The sequence below is a fragment of the Zosterops lateralis genome, assembly GCF_965231275.1.
Source record: "Zosterops lateralis genome assembly, chromosome: 1".
NCBI classification, from domain to species: Eukaryota; Metazoa; Chordata; class Aves; order Passeriformes; family Zosteropidae; genus Zosterops; species Zosterops lateralis.
Window position 1 is genome coordinate 94,657,797 of NC_139762.1, and position 16,396 is coordinate 94,674,192.

General features: G+C 39.5%; 1 protein-coding gene across 1 annotated transcript; it reads left to right on the forward strand.

Moving 5' to 3' along the window:
* On the forward strand, positions 1-16,091 carry CYB5A (cytochrome b5 type A). Its single transcript, XM_083878390.1, has 5 exons — positions 1-221; positions 9,767-9,895; positions 11,459-11,488; positions 14,118-14,152; positions 15,008-16,091. Exons 1-5 carry the CDS (start codon positions 78-80, stop codon positions 15,084-15,086), a joined length of 417 nt encoding a protein of 138 aa, XP_083734516.1. The 5' UTR covers positions 1-77; the 3' UTR covers positions 15,087-16,091.
* Positions 16,092-16,396: the final 305 nt, after the last annotated feature.

The window sequence follows — 16,396 nt, forward strand, 5'->3', positions numbered from 1 at the left end:
TAGGGCCTGCGGCGGGGCCCGGCCGTGTGCGGGTGTCGGCCTGTGGCGAGTGCGTGCGGGACGGGACAGGACAGAACATGGTGGGCTCCAGCGAGACCGGGAAAGAGCCGTGGCGGGGCCGCTACTACCGCCTGGAGGAGGTGCAGAAGCACAACAACAGCCAGAGTACCTGGATCATCATCCACAACCGTATCTACGATGTCACCAAGTTCCTGGACGAGGTGGGTGCCCGCATTGCCGGACGCCGGGGGCACCGCAGCCCCGCGGGGCGGCCTCGCCGGCGGCTCCTCCCGGCGGGCCCCGTCCGCCCGTCCTGCCCGCGGCGGGAGCCGCCCTGGGGCCCCGGTGGGAAGAGTCGGGGGCGGGCCCGGCTCCGGGCGCCTCTCGGGCAGGAGAAACAAGCCCGGGAGTGCCGCCCGCGCTGCCCTGACACTTGCCCGGTGCCCGCGCCCAACCGGGGCTTTCCGATTTGGAGTCTAATTTGAATTTCCAGTAAATAAGGACAAGGATAAAAATCTGGAGTCAATATTGTAGGCTGAGGTGGGCGGGCTGGCTGTGAGAATCTTGGGCACCAAGAGTGAGGCTGAATCCATCCGCTTCTTGCTTTGGTGTGCCAGATGAAAACAGAATTAAAAGTGAGGACTCAGCTGGGACCCAGAGCCGTATTATCTTGTGAAGTAAAAGGTCAGCAATTCCTCTCTTCACACTGCTGTAGTGTGTGTTGTATTATGGAACAGGAAAGAAACTTCACAAGGTGGAAGGAAAATACCACAACATGCAGAATATCCCAGATCTTGGGGTTACTCTGCTAGTCACAGAATCACAAAATTGTTTGGCTTGGAAGAGGCATTAAAGCTCGTCTCCTTCCAGCCCCCTGCCAAGGCCAGAGACACCTCCCACTAGACCAGGTTGCTACTCCCAGCCGCTGTCCTTGAACACGTCCAGGGATGGGGCATTCCCAGCTTCTCTGGGCAACCTGTCCAATGCCTCACTCCTGTCACTGTAAAAAAAAATCTTCTATATATCCAGCCCTTAGTAAAACCTCTTGGTCACGGTGGCTTGTGTTCATATCTGCCAAATAAGTACATTCTGGGTAGCCTTAAGACTCGGGTGGTTTTTTTTTTTTTTTTTTGCAGGATGTGGCATTGCATACAGGAAGCCAGATTCAGAAAATTACGGTGGCTCTCGGTGCTGCCCTGATGTGCTCGGTGCAGGGATGCAGTGTGGTGCTGCAGAGCTACACCACTTCGAACTGGTGTAGGGCACTAGAGTAAAGTTCAGTTCCTTTGGCTGTGTTTTGTTGGGTTTTTTTCTTCCCCAGTTAGTGTTTGGTGGTTTTGACCTCTGGCAGACAGTGAGCAGTTGGTGTAATCATTGATAGTCGTGGTTAATAAGGAAGCATTTTAGTTATTGGACTAAAACATTCTTCAGTGGAAATGCAGAAATAAAAATAAAACTACCACTTTTTATTTTTTTTTAAATTTTTTTTTCAGTAATTGAATGGTGCTGGGATTTAGATATTTTAAGTTTTATTCCATGGTCTGTACTCCCAGTTAGCAAAGGTAGAATCACAGGATCAGTTAAGTTGGAAAAGACCTCTGAGATACAGTCTTTGACCAAACACCACTGTGTCGATTAGACCATGGCAGTAAGTGAAGTCTTTCCTTAAAACTATCAGGGGCAGTGACTGCCACCTCTCTTAGCAGCCCATTTCAATGTCCAATCATCCTTTCTGTGACAAAATTAAAAAAGCAACCAATTAAAAAGTGTATGGTAGACTTACATTAATTTCTTAAGGACTACAGTTTAGATGGGTAGAGGTATGACAGATTTTAAGCATCTGTAGTCTCATCTTGATTTTTGTGCTTGTAAGCACTTGCAATTCAAAGGAGAAACTGAGCATTTTGCAAAGGAGGGTTGACAGGCAATTTTTCAAAGGCAATGTTAACACAGGTAGTATTTCATTCTTAAGCTGTGTGTCAACGCAAATTATTTGGCTTTTCAGCAAGGCAGGTTGTGAAACTGATCCACTGACTCTTCCTTCATTATTTTTCATCTAGCTCTGCCCCCGGTCGTCTTCATCCATTAGTTATGGACACTGCTGTGTGGTTATGCAGTCAGGGGCAATTTAATTATAGAAGCTCTGGGGGAGAATGCAGCTTTTCATGTAGTCTGCAAAACTGAATTGGCTTTTGGAAACTTGATCAGCGTTGATTGATACATAGTTGTACTGTTTGTACATATTGTCCAGATTGAGGAAGCAGAAACAAAAAGACCCATGTCTTAGAAAAACCCTAAACCAAACCTCAGCCAAGGAAAAAAAAAAATTGACAAAAAAAAATCCAGGATCTAATGAGCTTTTAAGTAGTTGCACAGCCTTATCCTTCAGTACATATGGTGAAATTAGTAAATATTAAGAGACATCACCTTGTGTAAATTTCTCCAAGAAAATGTGATTTTCATCCTTCAGGACAACATTGATAATTTGGCAGCATATCAAAAGAATTCAGTTTGTAAGTATTTAAGTAGTTGGGTTTTGGACAATGTGGGGGATGTCTTAAGACGCTCTGGTCTGCCTGAGTTAGGCTTCAACCTCACATTAAACAGCTTTCAATAGAATATGACTGGTTTTGAGCTGAAATTTCATAGACATTCTGAGATTATGAATGAGGTTGCTGGAAATAGTTACCTGAAGTATTTTAAGCGAAGCTACAGTCCTTTGACATTTTAATATCCATTGTGTTGATGATTTTTGTTGTGGAACTCTTCGATTAAAGTACTTCATAGGGCACTTTTTTAACTTTTTTTTTTTTTAATGCTTTTGGTACTTAGTTAACTTATCAAGTGTTATGCTAATTCTTTTGACACTGAGGAGAAACTGAAGCTAGCCTCTTGCTGGTTCATTCCAGAATACAGTAAACCCTGCTCAAAATGGGGGTTATGTTAGCTGTTTCAATAGCATTGCTGCTTAAACTCAGGTTTATTTCTTGCAGTTCCTTTCAGAAGTAGAAAAGCTTAATATGTTTTAAGACTTAAATGTGGGCCACTGAAATTTAAGTGCAGTAGTATTAAAAAGGGCTCACTGCTAAAGTGTCACCTCACTCGTGTTCTTCCCAAGTTGTACATAAATATCAGTTTACTGGAGAGTGAAGAAATGGGAGCAGCAGCTAAACTCACCAGTCCTGTTTCTTAAACCAATAAGCCATCTTTTCAGCTACTGCATTAACCTATGAAAATATTTTCTTATTACTAATTAAGTTGAAAACTTTGCTGTGCTTCAGTCTTGAAGACACTTTGGATGCTCTCATGCTTAATAAGTGAAAGTGTGGTGCTGCTTTTCACTCCGTCACAGTAGTAAAAGGGTTTATTCCCTCTGTCCAGCTGTTGTGTCTTGATGGAGCTTGTAAATGTTTAGTGGAACTTGTTTGGTTTTGGGGAACAGTCTGTGAACACTTGACTGAAGTTAGATAGGAAGTGGGCTGGGGGTGTGATATGTGTGTGTTGGGAGTGGAGGCACTGCATGGTGTGACCCATAGCAGCTTGGTTTCCTAAAGGACAAGGCTTAAAAAAGATCATATGAAATATAGAAAAAGTGCTGAAGGAGGAAACAACTGTGTGCTTTGATATCTTATCCTTGGAGTTAATGAAGATTCCAGCAGCAACTGCTTTTTTTTAATCAGGTTGATTTTTTTGTTTATTTGTTTTTGTTTTTTTAAGTGGTACATGTTGGGGAAAATTCATAAATTGAATATTAATCTCTGAATTTTTTTTTATTTTTCCCAAGCCTGGGAGAAGAAATCAAGAGACTTCAGCTTTCGGAATGCATTATTTAAAAGGTCTTGGCAAGAAAGAGTATTCTTGAAGCCAGAAACTTTTATGTTATTTGTCATTAAAGGCTATCAGACCTGTGTTGCAGAAGATTTGGGAAACCTTTTCCTTAGCTTCAGGTGTTGTGGTTTAACCCCAGGGAGTACCATGTACCATGCAGTGGCTCACTCACCCTCCTGTCCAGTGCATGGGGAGGAGAATCAGAAAAAGGTCAATTTTGTGAGTCAATATAAGAGCAGTTGAATAATTGAAATAAAGTAAATGTGACAGTAATTGTAATGATAAGGACAGAGAGAAGAAGAAAACCCTACAGAAACAAATGGTGCACCATGCACGTGTTCTCCACTCACTGACTGATGCCCAGCCTGTTCCTGAGCAGTGATTGGTGGCTCTTGGACAGCTCGTCCCAGCTTATGGATGGAGTGTGACATTCTGTGGTATGGAATATCCCTTTGCCCAGTTTGGGTCAGCTGCCCTGGCTGTGCTTCCTCACTGGCAGAGTGTGGGACACTGAAAAGTCCTTGACTTCAGTGAGCACTGCTTGGCTGCAGCCAAAGCATCAGTTCAGTAACAGCGTTATCCTCATGATAAATCCAAAGCACTGTACTGTATCAGCTGCTAAGAAGAAAATTAACTGTATCCCAGCTGAAACCATGATAATGTCATTTAAAGGAAAATAGCTACTAGAAATGCAAGTGTACTTGCAGCAGGATGCCATGGCTGTATCTGTATTGTAGATAATTACATATATGAGGAACATTAAATGTCAATGAATGGACAAAGTAGGGTGGCAACACTATAGTATTCCCCCATAATTTTAATATAGTCATCACTCTAGTCAGGTTTTGACATCAATCTAATGAGCTAAACAGGAATAGCTGGGTCTATAAAAATGAATGATCTGTGTCTTGATTTACTTGCTGTTGTGGTGAGGCTCTTGTGGGAGCTTGATTGGATTCCTCAGGCTAGGCCAAAAAGCTGACATGGACAGGAACATCTCTACCAGAGAGGAGTTTTTTGTTTTGGAAACCAACTATGGCATGCATTTAATATTAATCTAATACAGACTTTGTTTAGGTTAAGTCAATTGTTGGTGGTCTAAGAAATCAGCAAAAACATTATTGGTAATTTTTTTCCCCATAAGGTATGAACTTTTGCTTCCATAGCACTTTTCCTAAACTTCTTCTAGACTGGACAGCTCCCACTAAACGTATTTTGTAATGCTGATCAAATAAAGTGCAAAAAGCAAATATTGTTCTTCTGTGTCAGGATTAAAAATACTCTCTCCCCTATGTGGCAATAAGTTGCATTCATGCAGGATGGTGTTGTGGAGGAGTGGCATAATGTTTAAAGTCATGATCAGCTTGCACTGAAAGATGCCTGTATTGGCATATTTGGAGTCTGCCAGTGAACCATGGGAACTGTTACTGCAGAACCTTGCAGTCTAGAATTAAACCCAGCGTTAATGCTTCCTTAAGCTGATGAAGCTTGCAGGAGAATTTAAAAATGTTTTAAGAAATAGCACTTTTTAGCACTTTTATGTGAAACTCTGCAAGCTGTAACTGTTTTGTAAGTGAGGATATGGGCACTGTTGTGGTTTTGTCTCAGTGCCCTGCAGCCACTTGATCACTGCTCCCCAGAGCCCCTTGGTGGGATGGGGAGGGGAATTAGGGAAGAAAGATAAAATGTGTGAATTGAGATAAGAACAGTTTAATAACTGGAAAAAATAAAATATAATATAATAATTACAATAAAAAGAGAGACAAAAAGAGATGTTAACCCACGCCCAGCCCATTGCCAAGCAGCAAGCTGCAGCTCCCAGCCAACTCCTCCCAGTTTGTATACTGGGCATGATGTTCTGTGGTATGGAATACCCCTTCAGCCAGTTCAGATCAGCTGTCCTGGCTGTGCTCCTTCCTGGCTTCTTGTGCATCTTCTTGCTGGCAGAGCATGGGACATTGAGAAGTCCTTGAATTAGGTTAAGTGCTACTGTTCAGCAACAACTGCAGCATCAGTGTGTTATCACTGATTTTATTTTCATACTGAATCCAAAGCACAGCACCAGCCTCCAAGAAGAAGATGCAACTCTATCCCAGCTGAAATCAGGGCAGGCATCAAGCTACTGGGTATTTTGTTTGCACTTCACCTAAAAGCCTAATGATAGTTTTCAAAAATACACTTTCAGAGAGAGACCTTCTTTTCTAGGCTCCTGACATTTTACGTGAGCTGAGAATTTCTGTCTTGAAACTTAAATAGATGATAGAAATAATTTGAAGGATTCTTTTCAGGCTACATGAAAATGCCCTTGAAATAAGCAAGCATTTGTCTGTCTGTCCTGCATAATAGAGCTGAGGTTCTCTGGGTGTTCCTGGCTGTGTCACTGCCTCCTTTCTGCTTCTCATTCCACTAGGGCAAAAAGTGAAATGTGAGTTTATGAGCCTGCCACTCAGGGAGACCTTTGCTGTTCTCCCTGAAAGTTCAGTTGGACCCTAGATTTCATTCCCTCACTATAGGAAGGGAGAGGGCACAGGAGTTACAGATCAAGGTAGTTATGCTTTGATAGAGTCTTGAACTATGACACTCAGAAATCTGTATGGCTATAGCAAAGGGAAGAAAAGGTGGCATTCGGGATGAGGTAAGCTGGACTTTTGACCCAGATGAGAGCAGCGAGATTAACTGCATATTTGCCTTATCTAAAACTTTCTAATGTGCTGCTGTTAGGAATTAGTCTGTGCTCTGCACTAGTGCTGGCTCTGTATAGGCATTTGTTATGCATGTAACATATTTATTATGTTGGGAACATCCTAGGAATGAGCTAGGCTGTCTTAATTTATCATCAAAAGTTTTTTTCATTTCTGAACCTCAGTTTTACCTGCAAGAACTCTTCAATTACTTTTATCAACAGGATTTTGGTTTAGGAGTCACTATCCATATAGCCTCGTGGGCTTTCCAGTTCCAGGGTCTATCCAGAGTATCTTCATTAAAGTAGCAGTTCTGGTAGCAGGCCTTGTTTACCAGGCAGAATCATGAACAAAGGCCTTGTATAAACAAGCTTTGGGAAACTCATCCAACCGTGAAAAATGCTCATCTTTTGATAGAAAAGTCATTTCTTGCCCTTTGTGTGAGACATTTCAGTTGCTCCCTTTCATTAGGGGAGGTTGAATCTTTCCATTAATTGCGTGTATTATGTGCTAGTTATTTACAGAGGGTCTGTAAGTTCACATCCTTAAGCAGAGGTGGCATCTAAAAGCAAAGTGTTTAGTTTCAAAGTACTTCCATCAATGTCTAGCAGGTTATTATTAACATTATCTGGTAGATGGCTTAAGTTTGGAATTCTGTGTGATTCTCCGTACTTAGCCTTGCTCATGTCATAAAAAAAATTACCAGTTTTGCAACTGTAGTGGCAGAGGTTGGGGTGAATTTGTCCTCTTCAGCTGATCTGTGATAGTCAGTCAGAGGGTTGGTAGAAAGGATTGGTTGCAGTTACTGTCTTGACACTGATATTGTGGTTTTGTAGACAGAGGGATCAGTTGCTAATTAGACAAAAACTAGTTCTACAGAGAAAAGCTGGAGTGCTCTGTGCTGCTGCCCATACTGCTACGTGATTGCTTTGTAGTGGCACAAGGGAGGGATTTGGGAACACAAGTTAGTACATGATCATTCTGTAGCTGGCAACCTGCAGGCAGTTTGTTAAAGTACTCCATGACGTAATTTTAATGTAGATGCAGTTACACTGGTATACATTCACTTGTTTGGGTGGATAGTGAATTTTACATTGTGAGCTGGTGTAAACCATGTGATCTTGACTTGCTGGAGTAACTGGTATTTTATGTGCTTGTCTGAGTGGGGTTTAGTTCACTGCAGTGCATGAGTAGGAGTTACATACTGCTTGTGCTGCTGGTGCTTTACGGGTAGTTTAACTTTGGGGTCTTTTGCTGCTTGTTGATACCTTGTTTGCAAAGCGTGTTTTCCAAGGAGTTGTGCCACCTTTTCTGCTGAAGTTGGTACATGTATTTTTCTATCTTGGAGAATGCAATTCTTTAGCATGGTTTTAAAAAACCCAAACCCACACTGCTGAAGAAATTCTATGAAGATTGAGTTGAGGCAGTGTCTGGGAGTGCTAGTTAGACCCCAGTTCAGCTTCTTAAGTGCCATTTTAAGGCATTGAACTTGAGTGCTCCCTCAACTTTTGTCCCGTTCTTTTCCTCAATACGTATCAGAATGGACTCAAGGACAGGATTTTAGTGAGCATGCCATATTTGCAGGTTGCTTGCATAATCTTTACTCTGTTTGTACTCATCTGACCTTTTTTGGCTCAGCTGCTGAGTCTAATCAGTTGCTTAATCTTGGGTTTTGCTTAGTCATGGTAGGGATCCTTTACCCTAATAGCTGTGGTATCTTGGTTCTTTAAAAAGTGTTATGTTGGGGTTTTTTGTTAGTGGTTTGCTTTATTTTTTCTCTTTAACTTCCTTAATCTGTTAAAATAAATGTCTGCCTTTAATGTGAAGATTCAAGTTGTGGAGTTCTGGTACTGCTGGAAATTCATAATAGTAGTTTGATTCATCTGTATGAACAAATTATGTTTTTGTCAGAAGAGAAGTTTTGATACGAGATTAATAGGAGGATTTGAAGTAAGAGCTAACCTGAATTGCCTAGATGAGTAGAAATGCCATTTTTTCAATCTATGGGGTTTTTGGTGAGTTGTGCTCCCCACAAGATGACCCTAGATTGCAGAAATTTTGCCTGTTTTCCATAATTTTAGGTCTTGTACTCAGAAGCATTAAAAATTAAGTTGAGGTTCTAAAGCATTTTATCTGCTCTGCACTGGTAAAGTGCTAATATCTATTCCATGGTTGCCTTAATCCAAGGCAGTACTAGTAAATGCTTTTTAGCTTGTTTACCTGATAATTCCCAGTGTTTATGTAGGACTTTCCTGCTTGAAAGTTGAGTGGTGAATTTTTGTGGTATGCTACCTGTTACATGAATAAGTAACTTAGAGCTGAGGAAACACACTGAAGAAGATACGATAGATCTTGCAGTATATTCAGGCAGAGTTATTTGATAGATAAAAATGTACTTTATAAAAACTTCATAAAATCCCCAAAGTGCATCTTGGGGAGGAATAAAAGTCAATGGAGAACAGGGGTTTATGTTAAGGGAATGGTGATGAGTTGAGGTATTAGAAGATCCTGGGAGATGACTTCTCTGTGTCTCAGGGGTTTTATCAACAATGTGTTTTTGGGATTCCATTGTCTGTGAAAACCAAATTGCTATTCTAGGGTCTCAAGACTAGGGTCTTGAGTGAGCTTTCAGTTGTGCTTAATCACTTCCAAAGGAGCTGTCTTACTTGATATTTGTACCATAATTTGTTTTGGAAAGGACCCTTAGAGTTATCTGGCCCAGCTCCTCGCTCAAACCAGGATTAACTAGAAGGTCGGGTTCCTTAGCACCTTGCCAGCTTGTTTTGCCAGTGCTTGATTGCACTTCTTGTGAACAGATTCTTTATCTTCCTGGAATGTTCTTGCTGCAGCTTATACCTTTTTGGCTTTTATCCTTCTGCTGTATAAAGCATTGCTTGGATAAAAATACACGTTTTCTAAAGAAGTGAAAACACAGAATGTAACTTCAGATGATAGTTGGGCTGTTAAAATATGGGCTGACTCCCACACAACTTTCTAAATGCTTTAGTTGAAAGGGGTAATGCCTCTTATTGCTTCTTTGCCAATGAAATAGAGACTTACCTTCCCTGGTTTTGGCTTCAGAGAGTACATAAAGCTATCTCCAGTTATTCAGAAAGGCTTATGTTTGCTCTAGAAAGTCTAGCAGCTGATACTGCCTTTTTTTTTTTTAAATTTTAAAAATGTAAAAATTCAGAATTTCAATTTCTAAGATGTGAAATGTATTTCAGTAACAAATTCAAACTTATTAAAAATTGCAGCACCCAGGAGGTGAAGAGGTCCTTAGGGAGCAAGCTGGAGGAGATGCTACTGAGAACTTTGAAGATGTTGGCCATTCCACGGATGCAAGGACAATGTCAGAATCCTTTATTGTTGGGGAACTTCATCCTGTGAGTATATGGGAGTGCCCTTACTTTTGTGTTTACTGTACTGCTTTTGCATCTAGTTACTTGCCTGGTAATTACTTCAAAGTCAAGAAGAACTTTGCTGAATATGGAATTGAGTAATTTCTGATATACACTGTCAGCTTTGTAATGAAACTCCGTAGTCCCTGAAGGTGGTATGTCAGAATGTCTAGACCTTTTCTTATGCCACTACACAGATTGACTACTAAACAACCACTTTCATGCTTTCACCATTGTAAATACCATTGTAAAAATCTCCCAGGCTTCCATCTGCATCGAAAGGTGCAATCCTGACTCTTCATATGTATGTTTAGGAAATGGTTATTGTAAGTATTGTATTTCTAGTTTGTTGCTCTGTCTTCCCCTCTTTGACTCCTGACATTTTTAGCTGTGTCATGGGTCCCTACTTGTGATTACCAGGGTTGTTTGTGATCAGTTCCCTCTGGATCATCTCTCACGTCCTCCCTTTTATACTGTCCATCTCATTTCCCATACTTTTAATGAGCATCTTTCTGCTGTCTAAAGTTTTGAAGTATTTCTTTCTAGCTACAGAACTGCTGCTTTGGCTTCCTTCAGCTGGGCCATAGTTAAACTCTCCTGCATCTTAGCAGTTTAAAACCACTGTTTCAAGGTTTAGGCTGCTGGTGTGCCTGTCTGCTCTTCTGCCCATTCCTGCCTCTTCTCTTTTCCTTTTGTTTCATGTTTGCTTTGTCTTTCATTTGGGATAAAAATCACTGTCTTGACTAGCCTATTTCACAGTAAGATTCCTGATCTTGTTTGTCTCAGGTCATCTCTATAAATATTAGTAGTAATAGTTAAGACAAGTAGTAGCTTGTTCTAATATGAAGTGATTTGTCTCTGATGCACATTTGTGGCTTTGCAGGCTTGCCATCTATTTCTGATGCCACTAACGTTGTTCGTAGCCTGGCTGTCAGTCCAGTTCTTCCTTGTTTGGCAAGTGCCTGTTTTCACTTGATACGAGACAAACAGCTTGGTAGTTTAATATACAAATACAGAACTGCGTTTGTACATATAAATACTGACAGGATTATATACTGTTGGGCTTTTTTGTAATGAATGTGATTGTGTGAAGCAGAACTTTGAGTTTATGAAAGATCCCTAGAATTTGTGACTTTTGGTCCAGTGGACATTGAACCACAACCAGTTAGTTGACTTTACCTGATAGTACTAGTACACTAAGTAGAATTAATATGATTGCAGTCAGTATATAAGCTAAGGTTATGAACTCTCCAGAGACAAAGGAAAGATAAAAACATGGGCACAAAGATTAATGAAATTTGTTGTAGGCTCAGGTTTCATTTCTTCGTTGTATAATGGGAAGTACAATTTAAGGAAGTGATCTTGTTTATGTTAGCTTAAAATCAATCACATCATCTCTCTTGCAAGTCTGTTTTTACCTATGGAAAAATACTTACACATTAACACAATGAATTGCAAACTGAATTAAGTGATGAATTGTGTGAGTTTGGTTTTGTTTTTAATGCTTTCAGATTTTGTCTAAATGTTTCTTGTTTTTTTTTCTTGCAGGATGATAGATCCAAGCTTCAGAAACCAACAGTAAGTGTGTTTCTTGAAATGCCACATTGTTTCTTTTGTGTGTTACAGGCAGTGTCTTAGTGTCTGTGTAGGAATGAAAAAAAAAAGATCAGTTTAAGTGCTGTTTCAGGTTTTACATCTCTTAGACCTGTTGATACTGCTTCAAATTATTATTTCCCTTAATTGTTATTTACTTCAGTTTGTGTGGCTTCATACCAGGGGTTACTAAGTGTGATGGCATTATACTATAGCAAAACTCAGTCAATGGTCTTCTAGTGTTCAGTTTAAGAAAAAAAAAATCAATTTATTTATCAATCAGACAGCCCAATTATGTCTGTCTCATTTTCGTGAAAAATAGCTCTTTTTTACAAAAAAGGCAGAAAAAAGTAACTGCTACTGAATAGTACTATTCCTGCCAAACACTCAGGTGACTTATAAGGTTAACCTTATAAGTGTTTATGGGAGGAAAAATGTGATGCTTAACAATATATTGGTCATGCTAGTAGCTAGAGAATGTAGAGGCATTCAGTGTATTATAAATCAGTTAAATTGCAATTGTGAACCCATTTCAAGGGGAAATTACTCTTTGCTTCCTGACTATTTCAGTGGACTCTGCTGAGTGTCCTGTCAATGCAGTGTTGCACTTATTTTCTAATGGTTTTTTTTCCATCCTTATTAGAATTAATCTCTATTGGCACTCAGCTATCAAACTCAAAAAATTTGTATGTCCCTTAAGAGAGAAGGTGCTTCAGGAATTAATTTGTACAGTTGCTGCTACTCTGTCCATAGAGGATGTTTGCGCTGGGGTTACCAGTACAGCAACATGCTTAGGAAATAATTGGAAATTATTTTTAAATTAAGCTTAGTAAGAATAAGATCTTAATCTTCCTGTTTTGAGAGATTGTTTCTTAGAAGTAATCACTTTTGTAAGATTTTCCAATTATATGAAACAGTTAAAGGAGAGAAATTTTTTTTTGTATATGCATATATATATATATATATATATATATATATATATATACACATACACATGCATTGAAATGCTCATTATAGCAGTTATTATATTTTTTTATTAGGGCCTGGAACTAGTATACTAATAAATAAAAGTAAGAAATGGAATAATGATTGAAATTCTGAGCTTCTTCCCACCAAGAACAATATCTGCTGTTCAGATTTCTTATGACATTCAGGGCAGTTTACACATAAGCTTTAAGAGCATTAATGATAAATGCAACTGAGAACAGACTGCCCAGTGCAAGCTGTATCAGATTATCCTTTGACTAATCTCAGAGGAATTTACCAAACTGAGGTACTTAAAATATTAGTTTGGCCAGTGCATAGTCAGGAGTTAAGGTGTATCCACATAGCTACCTACACTACACTTGTTCTCCATCATTCCAGAAGGAAGTTGGGGTGCATTTCTGCAGCAGGATGTGTGGCTGCAGAAAGAGAGTTTCAATATGCATTATACTCTGGGTGGGTACATGACAGTTTAGGGGGGTTCTGTGCCCTGGCTCTCTAGGAGCTGTCAGAAGGCCTTGGACTTTCAAATGTTCTTCTTGCCCTCACTCTGTTTTTAAAGTACCTTCACTGCACCTGTCCAGTGTTGTAGAGTTTAAAATTAATTTTTTATGAGCTGGGCCAATATTTCTGTTACTGTCTTGATGTCAGGGGAGCCATCCCCTGGGCCTGGGTGTGGTAAGTCTGTTAAAAAGGGTGCCAGCTTGATAATGTGGGCACCAGTTCTTCCATGTTGTTTGGCTTTGAGGTTAGTTTTTCATTGAGGTGTTCACAAAAGCAACATAGATGCAATCTATGAGTCATATCCTTTTACACACAGTATTTGCACATGTAAACCTGGGATGATTTGGGTGCTTGCAAAAGTAGCTGTGCTTGAGCCTCTGAGAGGGTGTTGGAAATCTTTCTTTCTTTAAATTACTTGCAAATGTTCTGATACCAAAGCAAATAATTTTGTAGTGATGGATCTCGTACCACTAAGTTTAGGTAGGGTTTTAATGCTTGGATTTTTAAAATAGACTTGGGGTCATACACAACTAGAGTTATTCAAACTAATAAGTCTTCATATAAATTGTGCACATGTACCCACCTGGGTAGAGTTGCTTTTTCTGTGGAAACTGAACAAGAACTCCAAATCAGTATCAGGAACAGCTATAACAGTTGACTGATTCTTACACAATCTGAAACACCACACTAAAACCCCTGAGTTAATAAGCCTTGTAGAGGCAAATTAGCAGCTTTCTTTATGTAGTTTTGATACAAAAAATATTTGTAAATTAATTCTGAGTTTTTTCAATTTGATTTTAGTCAAGGAAAGTATTTTTGTCTTACAGATGACTGAAACTTTTCAAATGTAACCTGAGGTTCAGGTTCATAGAAAACTTACAGTAAAATTCTTGTTGATAATGTTTGAGGAACTTGATGCAATGTTGGCTGTAGAAACTGCTACTAGCTGGCTTATAACAAGAGAACTGCTGTTGGAATTAGGAGAAAATGCTCCCCAAATGCATGCACTTAGTTGTTTCTGAATTGTGAGTTTCTGAATGATGGGTTTTGAGAAACTGTGGGGCTAGTTAAGATGGGAGAGGGTTGTCTTCCTGAAGTAAATACCTTCTTATGCTTTGCTTTCCAGGAAACTCTTATTACCACTGTTCAGTCTTCTTCCAGGTACAGTATGACATCTGATGTCAAAGTTCCGTATGATTTTCTGAAGCTTAAAAAGCTGAATAGCTTTTATCTGCTGGAAGCTGAGATATCAGGGGGTGGTGCATGAAAATTCCTGTTCTATGTGAAGTCCAAGTTGCCATCTATGTACCATTTTACAAGTGTACAGCTTACTAGGTAGATACTTTTCTCATATTGACGGGAGTCAGTATCTACCAAATGATTTGTTTTGCACAGGCCTTTATTTCTGGAGTCTGCCACGTGAAGGGAAGACTCTTAAAGCCATTGCCAACTATTTTACTGACATGGATGCCTTGCTTTTAAAATTTGCTACCACTGTTGCATCTGAGGGAAGTCTAAGAGGATTCTGTGTATAAGAAGGAAGATCTATCAGAATTGGGAGGGGGTTGAAAAACAGCTTGGAAAAAAACTGAATCAAACTTTGTAAAGTTATATCCTGCTGACAATTGGCTACTGCTGAAACCTCAGAGGACTCTTCTGTGACCCTCTGGGTGGGGAGTTTGAGTGCTTAGAAGTGTCATTGTGATGCTGCTACTTAAATGGCTTTTGAATGAATGATATTCTGGTCAGCACACCATGACTTTAAATGTGCCTAGGGTTTTACTCTTCTCTAGTAAGCAAACTTCTTGTAAGCTCCAGTACAAAGCCTTACTGTACAAGCTTCTTCCCTTGTCTGGAGTATTACTGGCCAATCCAGGTGTTCTGTTGCCCTGAATTTGAAGTATTTGTTGAAGTGGGGAGGAAGGACCTCTTTAAGCAATGACTTTTCTGTTTGTTTGTTTTTATAACTTGTTGGTTGTCACTTCCTAATCTGCTTTTTCAAAAACTTCCCTTTAGTTCATGGTCCAACTGGGTGATCCCAGCAATAGCAGCGATTATCGTGGCCCTGATGTATCGTTCCTACATGTCAGAGTAAGCGCCTTACTGAGAATTCATGCAAGAAGAGAATACATTCTCTGGGAGAAAATATAAACAATCCTAACCCAATGTGTTCCTGGACAGAAGCCTGACATCTGAAGAAAAATTCAAGTGTTTCAGAAAACAAAACAATTCTTTTTCTGCTGTGCACTTTTCTTAACGTTGCCTTCTTATATGCTGCTGTGAAGTGATAAAAAGGCACCATTTCTCTTTTTGTATAACACTTTTATTCTCTAATTAATTATTTGATAACTGTATTGGTTTCTGTGGTAGAATATTATTTTGTATGTAACACTGATTCTGGTTATTTCTCTTTAATCTGTAATAGGGTCATTAGACTCTCTTTATGTATACATTTTACAGCTTTAAAAGACTACCAAAACTGTGTACATGTACACAATTTAACTTAAAAAAAATCGTGTTGTCTTTTTAAATGTAGTATGAATGAAATGCAAGTTAAACGTAATGAATAAAACTGAATGGAGTTATAGGTGCCTGGAAGTGGGTTGGCCCTACCAATCAGCTGTAATGAGCTGGAGTTTTTTTTCCATTTTTTTGGCAACTGCTCTTATAGTTGTTGTAGGTACTCCTACTAGCAAACTGTTCTGTTTGTCTCCCATTGAAAAATGCAGGTGAAATATACATCTCAATGTTTGGCCCAATTATGTCTGTCTCATTTTCGTGAAAAATAGCTCTTTTTTACAAAAAAGGCAGAAAAAAGTAACTGCTACTGAATAGTACTGTTCCTGCCAAACACTCAGGTGACTATAGAATTTGTTCTGGAACTTTTAGCCTTCGATAAAATCTTCAACTTTGTCAAGTACATTGTGCGGAGAAAAATTGACAAATGAAATCTATTTCTGACTATTCTGTGATGTGCTATGGTGCTTTACTATGAAGAGGTGACTGTTTTCACTGCTGAATACAAGTACAAGTTTGCATTTTGTGGTGAACATTTTTAGTCATATGTAAAGGATCATGAATAAAAGTTTAATTGCTTACACCTGCTGGCTCAAGCACCTTCATTTCCAAACTTTTTGAAGGCCTTGAAAGGGATGTCCTATTGGGGCATTTCTCGGAAGTGCACTTACAGTAGCTCCCGTCAGCTTCGTATCAAGCACTAACTTTTGTCCTGTTTTTGCCATGGCTTTCCCTCTGAATGTGGTGAAACAGAGTTTAAAACTTCAAGCTTTATTGATATTTTTATAGATAACCTTTTAAAAGGATATAATAACTCAGAGTTGGTATTTAGAATCACGAATCAAGCTTCATTTTAAAAACAATACTTGAGTCCATAAATCTAGTCAA